Below are 13,759 nucleotides of genomic sequence, written 5' to 3'. Positions count from 1 at the left end.
GAACTTATATTTAACCAACCGTTTAGAATTTAGATGGACAGTGAAAATGTTCTTCAGGGGACTTGAACCCTGAATGTTCTGTTTATAATTTGAATCAAATTAAACAAACAAAAATCACAAATATGTTTTTTATATGTTGGATTCAGATTAAAAAAGGGCAATTATACTAAGGTCCCCTGCGACACGTTTTGTTCTCTATTTTCATTTGTTCCATAAAAACCAAAAAAGGAGAAATAGTGGTTTTCTCGTTTTTGAATGCAGAAAACAAAAAAGGAGTGGTTTTGTCCTTTGTCCGAATTACCCTTTTTGATGAATTGAACAATGTGGACCCTGTTGTAAACAAGTGTAATGCTTAATTGGGTCGTCCACTCACAGTTGACAGTCTTTGTATTGAGTTTGTGCTTAAAATGTACTGTAAATTCTACAAACTGTTAATAAATATTTCAATCAATAAAAAAAAAAGCCTACCCTGACCTATAGTACGTTTTTTCGATGATAGGTCATTATGCAGCATTATGCATAATTATCTTATCGGCCAACATTACATAATAACAACGGCCAACATAATGCCATGCTCAATAGACTCCATATATGCTCTTGAGCTTTGTTTGCTCAGAAAAATATTTGAACATGATTGGGAGAGGCAATATGTATAGCCTACGCTGTTGAATGACGTCACTCGCGCAGGCATTCAGAATAAGCAGAATAAGCAGCTGTTTACACATGTGTAGCCTATAGCAAATAGCAGGCCAGGCCTACACTATAGGTTCTAGGTTCGAACTAATATAAGGACATTTTCTACATGCTTTCGACACAGTAAGGTATGTCTAGCCTATATCATATTCTATTTCTTATAATCCGGTATTTCCCACGCTGTAAAAGGAATATAATTCAGCGATGCGGTGCGCTATAGGTTGGGTGGAAAAATCTGCGTCGCATAGTTTATTACAATGAATCACAGATTATAATTAAGGAGAGAGACTAAGGACTGCTATACGATTAAGGACTGCTATATTCGTATCATTATATCTGTTGCCATGGCTGTTTTATTATTAGCACAATACGTAATGAAAGCACTCATTATTATGTGTGCGCATTGTGATTTTCCATCCCATTCTAATGATGATGGACAGCAGGTGGTGCACTTGTCTTGGATAACGTAGTCGTAGCCTATACGTGGCTCGTTCACTGCTAATCAGCGGTTCGTGTTTAATTCCGGTTTGTATGGTTTGGTAGAAATACAAATGAACCCATGCCCGTATCCCACTTGATTTATAAATGTAAATATATATACCTGTATCTACTATAACTTTTATTTTTGCCCACAGCTGTTTCTCAAATATGGAGGGGGGACATTAGTGAGTATACTTCAAATTATATTGCTGATGAACAACCTTCTATCTATAATTAACATCTTATTCTTTGAGAGCAACTGCATAATATAAATTAGACTGATGATTCTCAATCTTTTTTTAATGCCGATATCTTCCATTAGGCCACAGACCCCCATTTGACATGATATGTAGGCATATTTCTCTGGGATCCCAATCTACACTTTAAAATAGCCTGGCTACTGTAGCCTACACTCATGGGACAGTCCACACAATAAAACATCACACTCGTGTGAAGTGAGCCAGGGGTAGGTAGGCCTACTCTTATCATACATCACATGCTCAGTCAATCAAATCATCACAAATGTCATTCCGGCGTCTTCACTTTTCTGCCCTCACTTTTTATCCTCAATATGTACTTTGCTCACTGCTCAGCCAATCAAATCATCGCTATGGGGTGATCAGCCAATCAAATCATCGTGTTTGTGTTCACACAAACAGACAAAGCTGGTTATAGGAGGGTCTAGCGCCCCTTAGTAGGATCCTTTTGGTTCCTAGCTACCAATCATTTAGCCGGGGACCCCCCGTGACCCCACCTTGTGAGACTGATGGAGACCACTTTGTCATTTCAGTGGCTTCTCCCGCGAGTACATTGATGGTTTTATCCAAAGCCAAGACTCCTCTGTGGTGAACAAGTTCCAGCAGAGGTACTGGAAAACCAAACAGACACTCATCAAGGTCACTGGGAAGAAAGAAGACGAACATGTGGTCGCCTCAGATGCAGATCTGGACGGCAAGCTGGAGGTGAGGAAGAGCACAGAGAGCTGTCGGGTCTCTCAAACAATTTAGCTTGACATCCAAAAGAGAAATGTAATGTCACGTCGCAACGCATTCTGAGGTTGCAGATTTTTTTTGTTTCTTTGTTGGTTTGTTTGACATTGTTTTGCTTTTAGTTTTTTGTTAGTTTTGTGGGTTTTCTTTTAATAATAATAATAATAACTAGAGAAGTCGCAATTTTAAAAAAAATTGCAAAGTGTGGTTGCCGCAGTCACTTACATATAATAGGACTCTCCCTTATTTGAAAATGTATTTAACACTTGAATAGTTTGGTCTTCTGCCCCTGCAAGGGAATTTCTGTCTTTATAAACAATTGTAAAACATAGATTGGTTACGTAACCAACAACAGCCAGTTCGCTACTACAAACGTTATGCAAAGCTCGGCCAATCACAGCGGAAGTTAGGTAGATTACGCCGGAAGAACAACAATAAAAAAGTGTGACAATTATATATTATAACTATAGTCTGGTTAGTAATAATATTAATAATTGAAATAATCATTAAAAAATCACACTCGTGTGAAGTGATGGGTGCTCTTCTTCATCTTACAACATGATGTTGTAAAACAAACATTGAGACAAAACAAACATTAAACCTGTACAGTATATAGGAGGGACTAGCACCCTGAAAAATGAAACAATTTTCTTTTTCAAGCAAATTCATATCATATCATATATCAATTTACCCTATCACACATGCCCTTTGTTACATAATGATAGATCTTCTTTTGCTGTCCCCTGCCCATGTGGTAGAATGAAAAACACCACTGTCATCGTTATTTTCAGCAAGCAGCACCATCGTACTATACGAAGTCTAAATCAATCTCAAGGCTTCCTGGTGGTGTCTGTATTCATTGTCCTCTTGTTGGTGTGTCTCTGCAGGTGTTCCACTCTATTCAGAGAACATGCATGGAGCTTCTGAAGGTCATTGAACAGTACCAGAGGAGGATCTGCTGTACGTTCATCCCCTTTTCTTTTTTTATAATCTTTTTATTGTGCATGGAGGGACGGACGGAGCGAAAACCTTCACACATACCAAACCATGATGGTTTATTGTTTACATCAGTGATTTTGATCCTTTTTAATTTCAAGAACCCTCCGCTTGATATGCATTAGGCCAGCAACCCCGATTTGATATTACCTTTATGATATTAAGTCTGAGAGTGTACAAATGGAACCAGGTCCATTTGGTTACATTTGTAGGATTTACAGATCTGTTAGGGTCTGATTGCTTCCGAATCATTTAGCTGCACTGAAACCCCTTCAAGGACTTCTAGGGGTCCCAGACCCCATGTTGCCATGATACTATGTTGCCAGCCCTGTCACAGTCCTGTGACATGATACATCAGTAGGCTATCATGTCAGTATCATGGTCACATTGGTCAGTGTCGCAATATCATGGTCTGTATCATGTCCATAATAGTTAGTCATGGTCAGTATCATGTCAGTATCATGGTTAGTTATGGACATGGTTAGTATCTTGTCCTGCTGGACTGAGACAAAAATTCGGCCCGGACATTTTCGCGGAATTTGGCCCAGACTGGCCCACCTCAACCAGCGAGCAGATACTCTGACTTTTCAGGGGTCGAGGCCCATACAAATACTTGAAATACAAGCCCTTAACACCTCCACATTTACATGATATGATACAAAACCAACAGACAACTAATTTAACATTTGGCCCAGACCGGCCCACCAGAGGGTCAGCCCACCGGGTATAGAATGGACTCTTATGAGTAATTCACCTTCTTTGTTTTAAAAGCTCCCAAAACAATTTATTGACAACAGAGCGGAAAACACTACAACGTTTCGGCCTCAGGGGCCTTCGTCAGGTATACCTCATATCAATAAATAGTTTTGAGAGCTTTTAAAACGGTGTGCGGATCTCCTTTTTCCTTTCTTTTTGGATCCTGCACTCGTTGGAATTTGTGGATGTGCATGACCATTGTAATTCACCTTCTTCCTCATGCAGTCCTTTCCCAAGAGGAGAATGAGCTGGGTCGTTTCCTCCGTTCCCAAGGGTCTCAGGACAAAACCCGGGCGGGCAAAATCATGCAGGCCACAGGGAAAGCTCTGTGCTTCTCCTCACAGCAGAGGTAACAAGATAAATCTGCACAAAAGGTTCAACAGAGCCTGATGATGATCTATCTACCTTGTAGCAAAACAGTCAAATTCGGATATTGTGAATATACTTTCAAGTCTGCTGGGTAAAGCAATTGGGTGATTTGCTAGTTACATTAGTAGCCAATAATCTTTTTTTTTTTTTTTACAGCTGGGAAGCATCCAGTTTTCAACCCTATTCAATCTACCTTTCAATCCGTTATGTCAGACAGACCTACAGTATAGCTCCACAGTGTATTAGAAAAGGTGACTTTGAGTTTACCCAGGATGGGTAAATTGGATGGGTCAGTGAGTTAAATTACATGTTCTGGTCCGTATCTGCATGACTATATGATAATAATAATCATCTAAAACTAATGAAGATGCAAAGAGACTGTTTCTTCTCTGCTTTCTATCTAGGAAACACGATCCACTGACAGTACTAAAATAGATTACTGTAAAATATAATAACCTTTTAGTCCGGCAGCTGGGGGTGTGGAGTGGGACATTTGGTATATAGTTTTTTTTATTGGCCTAAAATATTGTCATACATTCATGAATCCTCTTGCTGACCAGCTGTCAGCATTGAGGCAAAAATGTCAACATTTCATTATGCTTTAAGTAGCATGTGACATATGTCAAACTAGGGGGTTTTCATGATTCTGAATTCATTCCAAGTATTAGTCAGTGGTTATGGCAGTTTTTAGCCCAAGGAGTGTTTTTTGCTTGGAATGGAGTCAGAATCATGAAAACCCCAGTTTGACATGTCACATGCTACATATAAAGCATAATGAAATCTTGCCTTATATAGGATGTTAATGGTATGGTGACTCCCCTATAAAACAAATTGCTCAATACCGACAGCCGGTCAGCAAGTGGATTCATTCATGTATGTATATAGACAATATTTTAGGCCAATAAATAAAAACTATACCAAATTTCCCACTTTAAACAAAAGAAGCCTGTTGGCTGCCGGACTATTTGGTTAATTGTTCATTTTGAGCGATAATCCCCTTAAAACTATGATGTTTTGTTTTTTCCTCTTACAGATTGGCTCTGCGCAGCCCTCTGTGCCGCCTCTACCAGGAAGTAGAAACATTTCGCTACCGAGCCATCTCCGACACCTGGCTCACAGTGAATCGGATGGAGCAGTCCAGGACAGAATATAGAGGAGCATTACTCTGGATGAAAGATGTGTCCCAAGAGCTGGATCCAGACACACACAAACAGATGGAGAAGTTCCGCAAGGTTGGTCTAACGCAGTGGTTCTCCCAGGGTTGTCCCCACATGATTTTGGGGGGTGCCCAGATGACAGTGAAGTGATTAATTAAGGACTTTTAAGACCTTTTTGATACCTAAAAAAGCTAAAACTATGAATACTGGCCGAACACTGATCAAATTATGAAGAATTTAGAATTTGTGAAAATACCAATCTACAAGCCCTATTTTCACAATATCTGTGGAACCGAGCCGAACAAAATTGGATGCCTCAACTCCAACAAAGTGCTTGTTAGGTTATGGGGTCCCCATATATATATATATATATATATATATATATATATATATATATATATATATATATATATATATATATATATATATATATGGGGGGGGGGGGTCACAGTCTGAAAAGGTTGAGAACCACTGGTCTAACGTACAGTCAAGGAGCTGTGTACTGATAATTGACCTCCATTCTTACCTCTTGCTGTTGTTTGCTTTTGATTTGACCCTCCATTGTACAGTATGCAAGTAAACTGTGTGCTCTGGTTGCATTTTCCTATAATAAGCAATGTTTATCAAGTACATTATGTATAGAAAATTAGAAATACCAATTGAATTGACATTTCCCATCATAGGAACACTGGGCTTCTGTGTCAAACACGGAAGAGGAACGAATCAATCCATAGATGCCTCCATAACACTCCATATTTTGTGTTGGTTAATGGTATGAATATTGGCAATAATTGTTTTGTGACTGTGAACATGGGAGTTATGTCCTTATGGCTTACTTATCTATATATTTATAGCTATTACATTGTTATTTTGCACAGAGCAACTGTGTTGCCAATAATAATGTAGCACAAAACATGACAGTACTTAAGCAAAAGGTCCCATGTCCCCTTAATTGTAAAATGAAAACAATAGCATTCTAATTGATATGTCATAAACTGAAATCAATGTATTGTACATTCTATATTGCTACTAAAATCTTGATTCCATAAAAATATTCTGGTCCACATTGTACAGGTTTTAATTGAACCATATTAAAAAATAAAAACCATGCAGAACACAATTCTCCAAAGCAAAATTTGCTATACTTGAAAGAACCGCTAGAGGGCATAATTCATCAGCTAAACGGGTTCAACGGCATGAACGGCACATAGCAACCCGTTGTGTATTGTTGACACTTTTTGACATGCCCTGACATGCACAGCCCTGAACTGGCGTATCTGTGTGTTCACAGTTCAAACCTGTAACCTACATTGAGAAGGTGTTATGGCACTATCTTTCACTGAGCAAATGTTTCCCAATCATCTCTCTCCATCTCAGGTTCAAACGCAGGTGCGGTCCACCAAAACAAGCTTTGACAAACTGAAGAATGATGTGTGCCAGAAAGTCGACTTGTTGGGAGCCAGTCGTTGTAACCTCCTCTCTCATGTCCTAACCACATACCAGGTACATGACAAATCCAAGAAAGTAAATATATAATGTAGCCCGGGCCTATATATTCTAGTATATATTTTATACTTTTTAAAACTTAAGTTTTGTCAGTGGAGGTCAAATTGGTCTGAAAGAACTTTGCCAAATATTGAAGCCACATAGTTTTTAGTCCCGACTCTCGTCTAATAATGTTTCTGCTGAACCAACAGTATCATATCCACAATGCATTGTGTAAACAACCAGAGTCAGACCTTAAATTCACGTATAGGCTACTGTTAAAATGGTTGGTTTGGTGTTCTTAAGGTTTGCCTAAAGATCTTTGAGGTTGGTTAGCCAATGAGATAGTGTGACCTCAACCATCCAAACTATTTTACGGTTCGCTTCACCCCTGAGTCCTGACACTTGGCAGAATTTATTTTACTCGTACACTGGCACACCCCAACTAGAACTTTGAGGTCGGCTAATCAGTTGCTTCTGGTTGTCCAGCTGTCCGGCTGCCCCTAGGCTATGGAATAGCTTGCTTTCATATTCGTTGTGCCCAGACACTAGAGGCTTTTAAATCATTATTAAAGACTCACTTATTTTCCTTTGGCTTTAAACTCTGAAGTGTGTATCTGTGACCTTTACTGTGTAGTTCTCTTTTAGCCTTTCTTTTGTATTTCACTTGTGCCATTTTCTTTTTTTTTTATTCTATTTGCCTCTTACTGTTTAATATATTTTCTGCACAGCAATTCAATGTGCTCTATAAATAAAGTTTGAGTTTAGTTGAATAGAGTGAGATAGGAGAACTCAATATTGAAAATAGGTTTTACGGTAAGCCTATCAAGATACTTTGACAAACATGTGTTTATCAGCCACACGAAGTGTATCTTTTTTAAACAGTTTATGTGCATTTCTGTTACAAAAGGTCACAAGAGTATATATTGGGATAGCTGTTTATCTATTTTCCAGACAACACTCTTGCACTTCTGGGAAAAGACGTCGCACACTATGGCTGCCATTCATGAAAACTTCAAGGGATGTCAGCACTATGACATCTCTACACTCAAGGTAAGAGTACATCATTAGGATCTATACATCATCACTTGAACCCCATTTTATACTTTTACAGCTATTGAGAAATTTGGAATAAGAATAAACTAAATTCTACTTTTGAGTTACTTTTGGGGGTTAGTTTAATGGTTATAGTCTCAAGCACTGTGATTGGCCAGTAGTCACGTGAGTGGCAGCGACGCACCGTGCCTTCTTTAGTACTTGCGCTTGACTTCCTCCTCCCACTGGAGACGGGTCGCTCCAACGAACTGCAGCAACCAATGAGGCATCTATATTTCTTTATATCTAGGCTAACACTGAAGAAAGAACTAGGGGGGAAAAATAATTTGTCCCCACTGCCATAAACCCTTCAAATAAGACACTTGCACTTCTGCTGCTGTTATTTTTCTGTGAACTTGTATTTTGTCTCTGTATGCTCTCTTGCCAAAGATTGGCAAGATGTTCTGAATCTGAATTATGTAATAACAAAAAGACATGCTATACTGTCATCTGTAGTTCACATAGTTATTTATACTAAGCCTTGCCTTATTATACTGTCAAAAACAAATGTCCTATACTACAACACATGCTGTGTGATTCGGCATCTGTCATCTTTAGTAAGGGGACCTACAGTCTTGTCAGATACAGTAAGTCTTGCTTTATGTATGCAGAGCCTTCAAGATCCGATGGAGAAGATGGCTAGAAAGAAAGGGAAGAAGAAAATAAAAACTAAGACAGCAGTGAAACCTGAGTCAAGAGATGGCCGGTGAGTAAAACAACGGATACAAAATCAAAATGAAAATCAGTAAAAAAAAATGTTGCCTGTATTGCCTTTTATACATGAAACTGATTATTTGTAAACATTGTTATATTAAATGTCTGCTCTTAGACTCATCTCACTCGAAACAGAAAATACAGATGAAGAACCCAGAGAAGGTAAACATCCTGATGAAGACCTGTTGTGGTTGGCACGTAATGGCATTTGACTTGTCTTTAATGAAGGCTTTTTCTCCTTTTGTTATCGTGTACCTGGATCCTCTGTTTTTTCATGTTTTATCCTGTTTTATCACCTCATACATTTAACAACCTTTTTCTCCTGGGAGCACCTGGTTGTGTTGTTCTCTCAGTTGTCTTCTCTACATAGCCTATATACAATGACTTTTCTTTTCAGAATTATAAAAGTAGCGTAGTAGAATCAAATCAAGAACAAATAGTAATATCCCATTCCCTAATACGTGTCACTTCTTCCATGCTTACCTTTTGCAGCACAAGCCAAATCTGGACAATTATTTGAAGATACGGATATGAGCAGACAAACAGGTATCCAGCTGAGACATTTCGTCTCAATATCATAGTTACAACCTCTAAAACAGCTTGTCGTTAATAAGAAGTCAATAACATAAACAAACAAGTTCTAGAGAAAGCCAAAGCAATAGGGTTTATTGAAACAAAATATCACCAATACCAACCAAATAAACATCACAAAATAGAAAAGAAAAGGGGAGAGATAGGCCGGCCAAAATCAACATAAGGAAGGGGAGATCTCTGGGCCAACCACGCAATGGGCCATCGAACCCGGAGTGCTCATCTCCAAATAAAAAAAATAAGATACAACTATAATCTTTCAAAGGAAACCCAAAAACTTAAACTAGTTGTCCCATCTTTCCGAAAAGAAAGCAATGTTTCAAAGAAACACAAAGTAACAACTTACTCAAAGGAATAAGATAAAGTAATTGTTCCAAACATAACAGAACACAGGGGTCGACCACATGGCTGCTGCTGCTGGAGCAGAGCACTGAGCGCTCCTGGCCTCCTAAAGTAAGCTTAGTTCAAACAGACCAGACTAGGAGTAAATCCTGATTTGCAGTATCGCTCACCATGACATGAAGGCACCAACAGGGGGAGCACGTATCAACAAGCATCCATTTGTGTTTTGAAACTACTTATTTATTAATACTGTACTGTCTCTTTTCCTCTGCACATCCCTGTCCATTAACTTAAAACCTGACTGGTCCTTCCAGATGGTGGGGATCTTATTTCAGCCTACCAGGAACAAGAGGGAGGGGAGAAGGACAGCATGGTTTTGCTGAATGAGATTCTGGGCAGCACCTCCCTAGATGAGGGCGAGTTCGCCCGTGAGTGGAGGGAGGTGTTTGGAGAAGGGGAGGACAGGACGAGTGTACTAGTGGAGGAGAACACCTCCCCTTCCTGCTTCCTCCCATCTCATCTATTGGACCAAAGCTTAAACAACCTGCAGTCTTCCCTCTCAGGTCAGAGTTAATCTGTGTGTGTGTGTGTGTGTGTGTGTGTGTGTGCTATATTGTTCGTGTGCTCATCAGCCAAAAATAAATAAATAAGGTTTTGAATGATAAATGGTCAAGATTAGATTGGTCTTCTCCAATCATTAGCTGGAGTACCATTAACCATTTTCATTAACATATAAAGCATGGATAAATATTACAAACAAGTTCATCATTAGCTTAATCCAATTCACCACCTAGCTCAGCTAAATTTGCCTGGAAATTAATATAAATGTTTTATTTTTTTATGAATGAGTGCTTTAACAGAAACATGCAGCCAACTAAATAGAGCAGTTTTTTCCATTATGCTGGACTATTGCCATACTGGGAGAAAAGCAGCCTTGAAATGATTTGTCAAAACCACAGCTGTATAAGTAATAGAAAAGGCCCATTATAACCTGGCAATTATATTTGCTTAACCGTACCTAATTGCCGATCCCTTTCCATTTCGTCCCACTCTGGGCTACCTTACTGCCAGCACATCATCTGGTTTTGTTGTTTGTCTATTTTCTGCTGGGTGTGTGTGAGTGTGGTGGGGGTGAATGAATTGTATACAGCTACAGTACAAAGCTGTAAGGAAATTAAAGCATATGATTTACTGGCAGTAAGAGATTAATTTATAGGCTACTGTAATAAGATAGCTCGCAATAAAATAACTGCCATTTTCTCCATTTTACCATGTAAACATACAACTGTGCCTGTTCCTTTTGATTAGAACCATATTGTATTATGAGAATCTCACTGTAGGAATGTGTGTGCCTCTCCTCCCAAATACCCTGCAGTCCAACCAGAACAGATTCAGCTGATACTAACTAAAGATATAGTCCGTTTTGTCTATAATAATAATACTATTCAAATACTACTAAATACTAAGGTCAAACAAATGTGTTAATGGTGTTTTCTTGTCGATTACACTGTCTGTCCACATCAGCATTGTGGTAAGAAAGTGTAATGATTTATGGCACTGGATCATGGTTTGACGCGTTAAGTGTCCCCCGTTGATGAATCTAAATCCCCATCTCAGATTGGGCCAGGAGCATTCCACAGCCCATCTCCCAGGCAACAGAGCAATCATCTGGAGCCAATCAGAACCAGTCTCGGACGGCAGCAAAAGGTACGTTTATGGCCAAACAAGTAAAACATTAATAAATGAAAAAGTCATGTTTCCAGCTGAAGCCTGTGTTTATGGACTTGTGGGGCGCAAATATTTCCATGAATATTGAATAAGCCTAACCTTTCAGTCAGATGGAGTTCAATACAAGGCCAATAAAGGCATCCAATGTCGACCATGGCTTTCAGAAAAGGTTTTATTTTAATGAAGTACAATAAGGCTTGCAGGAGCTTGACTTAGTGACATTTACCCCTACTTTTCAGCACCAACGGAGTCCTCCAAAGACCTTTCAGCATGGTTCAACCTGTTCGCTGACCTGGATCCCCTTTCTAATCCAGATGCAGTGGGCAAAATGGGGACAGAACATGAGCTACACAATGCGTAATCCTGCTTCAACAACACAGCAGAATAATTTCTGGGTGTCTTCATCTAATGATCATCATTTTTCTCATGTATAATATTGACCTGTTTCACAACGTTTACAGTTACTTTTTTATTCCTCAATATTAACTCAAATGAAATGCCTCTATAATGTGACTAACATTGATAATTAATAGAATAACGTCTTGACAAACATATTTACAGACAAAACTGAGAAATGTTCACGTGTTTTGGTGAAAATAGCAGAGTGCCAGAAAGGCCCAGTAAAGTATACACGGTAACTTAGTATAATAGTATATAACATAACTGCCAACATTAGACTGTGAAAGATAAGGATATTTTCTCTTCTGGTGGGGGACCTGATTTAGTATCCACAATAGTATTCACATGGCCCTCATTTATCAAAATCGGCGTACGCACAAAAATGAGTGTACAGTGTACACCAAGATCACCGCAATTTATCATTGAGCATTTATCATTCCAGCGTGACTTTGAGGTACCCTACGCCAAAACTCACGTTAGGTCGGGAGCCGTCGTTGGTTTTGTCTGCACACGTATAGACGATTGATAGCTTCTATATAGCCAAAAACAGGAAATCATCATAGAGGTAAAAAGGGGGGAAAAAAAACATATACAGTGAGGGGTAAAATGGGGTGGGTGGGGGATTCAGATTTTACGGGTGCCAAATTGCAGCCGACCGTAGGTGCCCTTTGAGAGCGGTTTGAAGGAGTCAAGGGATTTGCATGTCTTAATGACTGTTGGTAGGGCGTTCCACATTTTGGTGGCATAGGATAAGGAATGAATGAATGTCCCTTGTTTGTGCCGAATCTGGGTTGCACATAGTTTGTTGAACTCCCTCTGGTGTTGTGGGTGTGGACTTCGTTGACATTATAGGAAGTATTTAGACAGGTACATGGGTATCTTGGCAAGCGGAGAAGCATTATAGCTGAAAGGCATCTAAACATATGTATTCACTCCTAAAATGTATACCTGAAATGAAATTGGTAGGAGATTTCCAACTGTACAAGCAATTAAAATCGATATAACATGTGTACAATGTTACAAGTTTAGATGCTTAATCAAACAGTGCTTTATTGGCTCTGTTAAAACATTTGCGAGCGCATATGTGCGAGATGATTTTGACCACGGGAACACAGCGTAACATCAGACGCCTATAAATATCCCTGATTCCCTGTGATAAATATTTTTTATTTTAGCATAAATGGACGTGCACCCCTATTTTATATCCAAGTGACAACAAGCATAGCCATTCCATAGCTTGCCTTGCAATGGCATAGGCGTTACGGGCTTAATCATTCACTCATTTAAATAAGTGCTTGCCTTTAAAGGGACACTTCACCCTTTTTGCAAAACAAATATATGTTAATGACGTTTAGAAGCTTTAAACACTTTCCTGGGGTCTTTATGTATGCAATATGTGGTTTTAGATATTTTAGATTGCAGCAGTGAGCCCGGTGTCTCTGATGTCATGGACACTGGGCTCACTTCCTTCCTGGACTACATGTTGTCTCTAAGACAGCCCTCCCCCTATCCACAAGGAGGAACAGTGCACCAAAGAATGATGGGAATTGTAGTCCAGGAAGGTAGTGAGACCAGTGTCCATGACATCAGAGACACTGTGCTCACTGCTACAATCTAAAACCACATAAAGACCCCAGGAAAGTGTTCTAAAGCTTCTAAATGTCATTAACATATTTTTTTGCAAAAAAGGGTGAAGTGTCCCTTTAACAGTCATTCAGGTAAATTGCAGATCTAGTCATGGGCTGGGATCAGATAGGCTGATCGCTTATGAGAGATAATTTTCGGGAGTCGGGACCGCAGTGGGTGCCACCGTTTAAATATTTTCATGGACATGCATCCCACCCAGCACACACCAGCCTTCATCCATATGCTTATGCATTCATTCACTCACTCCATAAACGTTGATTATGACTGCCTCTCTCATTAACGTGACATCACTGCACACAAATGGGTAAAATATTAACG

At 39.3% G+C, this 13,759-nt stretch overlaps 1 protein-coding gene across 1 annotated transcript; it reads left to right on the top strand.

Moving 5' to 3' along the window:
- Positions 1-1,341: 1,341 nt before the first annotated feature.
- On the top strand, positions 1,342-11,762 carry ica1 (islet cell autoantigen 1; the record flags this gene model as incomplete). The annotated part of the gene is made up of 12 exons (XM_083762176.1): positions 1,342-1,358; positions 1,964-2,135; positions 3,050-3,122; positions 4,140-4,263; positions 5,317-5,515; positions 6,818-6,943; positions 7,880-7,978; positions 8,632-8,726; positions 8,850-8,896; positions 9,982-10,230; positions 11,285-11,374; positions 11,635-11,762. 12 exons carry the CDS (start codon positions 1,342-1,344, stop codon positions 11,754-11,756), a joined length of 1,413 nt encoding a protein of 470 aa, XP_083618302.1. The 3' UTR covers positions 11,757-11,762.
- Positions 11,763-13,759: the final 1,997 nt, after the last annotated feature.

The sequence above is a fragment of the Protomyctophum parallelum genome (genome assembly GCF_964188405.1).
Source record: "Protomyctophum parallelum genome assembly, chromosome: 3".
Taxonomy (NCBI): domain Eukaryota; kingdom Metazoa; phylum Chordata; class Actinopteri; order Myctophiformes; family Myctophidae; genus Protomyctophum; species Protomyctophum parallelum.
The sequence above is the reverse complement of the archived record's forward strand: the minus strand, read 5'-3'. Positions and strand labels throughout refer to the sequence as shown.